Source organism: Formica exsecta, unplaced genomic scaffold, assembly GCF_003651465.1.
Source record: "Formica exsecta isolate Colony F162 unplaced genomic scaffold, ASM365146v1 scaffold191, whole genome shotgun sequence".
NCBI classification, from domain to species: Eukaryota; Metazoa; Arthropoda; class Insecta; order Hymenoptera; family Formicidae; genus Formica; species Formica exsecta.
In genome coordinates, this window is record NW_021849211.1 from 2706842 (window position 1) to 2710346 (window position 3505).

The 3505-nt window shown below is 33.7% G+C and overlaps 2 protein-coding genes across 3 annotated transcripts in view; both read right to left on the reverse strand.

Moving 5' to 3' along the window:
- The window catches only part of LOC115233810 (aryl hydrocarbon receptor nuclear translocator-like), a 91108-nt gene extending 89861 nt beyond the window's left edge, over window positions 1–1247 (reverse strand). The window contains exon 1 of the mRNA XM_029804408.1: window positions 598–1247. The gene's annotated coding sequence lies outside the window, so the exon portion shown is untranslated. The remainder of the gene's footprint in view (window positions 1–597) is intronic.
- Window positions 1248–1841: 594 nt separating this feature from the next.
- LOC115233866 (exocyst complex component 4-like) lies at window positions 1842–3215 on the reverse strand. Of its 2 annotated transcripts, none has more exons than XM_029804481.1 (5): window positions 2952–3215; window positions 2654–2734; window positions 2380–2541; window positions 2129–2298; window positions 1842–2045 (listed from the first exon to the last, which is right to left on the reverse strand). In XM_029804481.1, exons 2-5 carry the CDS (start codon window positions 2708–2710, stop codon window positions 1952–1954), a joined length of 483 nt encoding a protein of 160 aa, XP_029660341.1. In that variant the 5' UTR covers window positions 2711–2734; window positions 2952–3215; the 3' UTR covers window positions 1842–1951. The 2 variants fall into 2 exon arrangements, with proteins under 2 accessions (XP_029660341.1, XP_029660340.1); XM_029804480.1 differs by having other exon boundaries at window positions 2925–3213.
- Window positions 3216–3505: the final 290 nt, after the last annotated feature.

Consider the following 3505-nt stretch of genomic DNA (forward strand, 5'->3'; position numbering starts at 1 on the left):
TATATATGTTTATATTTATATTTATCGGTGAAACAAATATCGATTTAAGCTTGTCAAAGACACGTCAGCGAGATTGCATCACGAAAATAATCGGCGAAGATAATTCGTTGGGAACGACAGTGAATTGGGCAAATCGTTATCTGATCGCCATCGCGCGAACATTCACGACGACAATCTCTCTCTCATAAAGCCTACCCCAATCCGTCATAACCTCTTTATCCGAAACAAGCGAACGACGAAATTTATATTAACGTGTTAGGTCGCTAACACGGTGTTCTCGGGAGATAAGCGCCTCTCGAGGGCGATGCGCTTTAGAAGTCAATGCCCTTTGCGGGCGATATGACAACACGGGGAGGAACACACCCGAAACGAGCCAGCTCCAACATACTCGATTATCTGACACGTACGGCGCGACATTTTCGAGGCTGGATCGCGATTATATATAGCTCGATATCGCGTGATTTGATAAAGCACCGCGAACGACGTAGGACGTAAATAAGAGAGAGAGAGAGAGAGAGAGAGAGAGAGAGAGAGAGAGAGCGAGAGAGACAGGAGCTGACTCAATGCGCAAAGTATCGAAAAAACAATCCCACGTACCTTAAACTGGAGAGACTGTCAAATAATAATTGCGCGTCGTCGTACGCGCTCGATGATATTCTCCAGGCGTATATAGATAGATTCCCGGGTCGGCCGCGACGGGCGAACTCCTTTCGTCACAAAACACCGCACATACTGTCACACAGCGCGGCGCGCGCTCATCGCATTCACTCTCGGTCCTTCCGATTCTGTCAAACGGCTCGCGGCCTCGTCGCGCTATTTGTCGCGACGTGTGCGATAAGTGTGTGAACTCAACGCGTGAGAACGTACGCTTTTATCCAGCTCCAACCTCCTCGCGTTCGGAGCTGCGCAATGCCGCCATGTTTCTTGTTGTCGCGATAGTTTCTGTCGATTCCGTCTCCGTCGTACTTGGCGGGTCGCGAGCGTGACGTAATCGCTATATGTTAGCGCTATGTTCGTACGATACGAATCGCGAAAAATTGCGTTTTGCAGAGAAATTGTAGATATATTTATTTTGACGATCTCCAATCAAGCCGATAAGTCGATATCGCGATATTGATGTTTAATAGCAATGTCTAATGCGTTAATACGAACGTCTGATACTTGTTTTGAGACACTTGCGATTCACTTTTACGCGGAAATAAACGCGATAAATACGGAGCGATGCGAATACGACTACACGTGGCGCGTTCCATTACCCGACTGCGATTCGAGATCTATCGACGATACTGATTGGTCGATACTTCGAGGATTTCTGCAACGTCATTACTTTTGACAGATTTTGAATTTCGAATCATAATTATTTTCTAAATGTCTAGAAATCTCTGCATTATTAGTTTTCAACAGTGCTTGTTGAGCAATTTTTATCATTAAGTATATTTTTCTCAACAATATTATTGTTTACTTTACCGTATTTATATATATAGGACTGTAAAAAAGAATTAGATAATTAGAAAAAAATGAATGTTATTATATAATACTAAATCTTTAGCAATTATCTTTAAAATTATTCAATACTCTTTTATTTTCGAGATTAATTGTAATACTTTTTTTCACCGCACACAAGAATAATATAATATAATATAAATAAATATAAATGTACACGTATACCTATTTGTAAAACAGTACAAACTTTTTTTTTCTTCTCATATAACTCATTATGTTTCATAAAATACAATAAAATGCAATAAAAGTACAATATATGGAATGCTCATCAATTTTAACAAGAAAAAAAATGTATCTTTTATTTTTTTTTTTTACATGACCTAAAATATAAACTTGTACTATTTTACTTAAATCTATTAGAAAACATTATATTTTTTATTGTTATATACAACTAAAATTAAATATATTATTTTTGAATCATTAAATATAACACAGGATTACAAGATTTTTATTGATCTACTAAGGGATCATGCGATATATTGGATAATTGTAATGGCTCAGGCTCTGTTAAAGATATTATATGTCCGCATGAATCTGATGACCTAAAATTGATGAAATTGAAGAAGTTATATCTTTTTTTTTTTTTTAGAGAGAGGAATTTTAAATATATGCATACATAACTTACACATCTTTTAGAAGATGTAAAACTTGTTTGTGTTCTATTCCTTCTAGCCACAGATTCAATAATTCCTCTCGTTTACATCTCAGCAATTGCTTGCAGACATTTAAATTCTCCTTTACAGCATGAATCTTTTCTCGCAATGACGTAACCTTCTCAGATAATGCACTGAATATCTAAAATAAAGTGTATTGTGATATAATGCACAGTTATAAGTATCTGTATTTCTCATTACATTCAGCTATATTCGTATTTACTTGCATAACTTCCATGAGATCTTGATCATACAATGAAACTAATTCTTCCAACCGTTGATCGCTACGTTTGTACTCTTTTTCCAGCTTAGCCTTTTCAATCTCCCGTTGCTCATTTGTCTCGCTTGCTGATAAAGCACGAATCACAGAGATCAATAGACCGCTCTATAAGATATACGAGATTTATATAAAACATACAAGTAAATATCTCTCTAATAATTTTGTTGTAACTATAAATTTAGAAAAAGAAAACGATTCAATTGTAAAATTTACTTGCCGTTTCTTTCGTCGGTTTAATCCCACGTGGTGGTTTAACAGGGGGTATTGTATTCATCTTATAATTGTGTATGTAAGCTTTCTGGAAAATAAAAAAAAATTATTATCTTACTTTCATATTAAAATAATCTTTGCTTCATATATTAGATACTTGAATCAAGAATAATATGTTTACAAACTTATATATATAATTTACATTGTAAATAATTCTTATTAACACATAATACAAAAAGTTACACAAACTAAAAAAGGAAGCTAAATCATTAGCGTACTTAGAATGCAAAATTTTTGATATGTACTAAGATAAAACGTATGTGTTGAATTTAATTGCAGCTTAATCGCCACATTAGGTTAAGTTATTGTTTAGGACCATGTATGACAATATGTCATTTTTGTAAAATACACTTTTTCGCACTTTAAAATGGAACAAATGTATATTTAAGCTTTAAAGGAATAAAGAGAAAACTAGTAAAGTATAGCAGTAAAGGTCCGTCCTTGTCAACTATGCTTTCTGTTCTTTTCGTATTTCAAGTGCAACAAAGTGCAATTAAGGAATACACTTTGCATCACGCCATTATGAATGATACAAGACAAACTTAAAAAAATTGAAAGATATTTTATAAAAAACTTTATCAATCAGAACAAAACAAATATGTATTAGAAAAATAAAAATAGTAGAGTTATCGGAATTATATTTTATTAAATTCGCTTATCACTAGCAATACAAAATAAGTAAAATACATGTGTGTGAAATATGATAGATAAATATAAATTTATTATATTGATTTAAGAGAACAAGGAGAATTAATATATAACACAATAATCCAGTTTATATAATATATATAATCTGTAT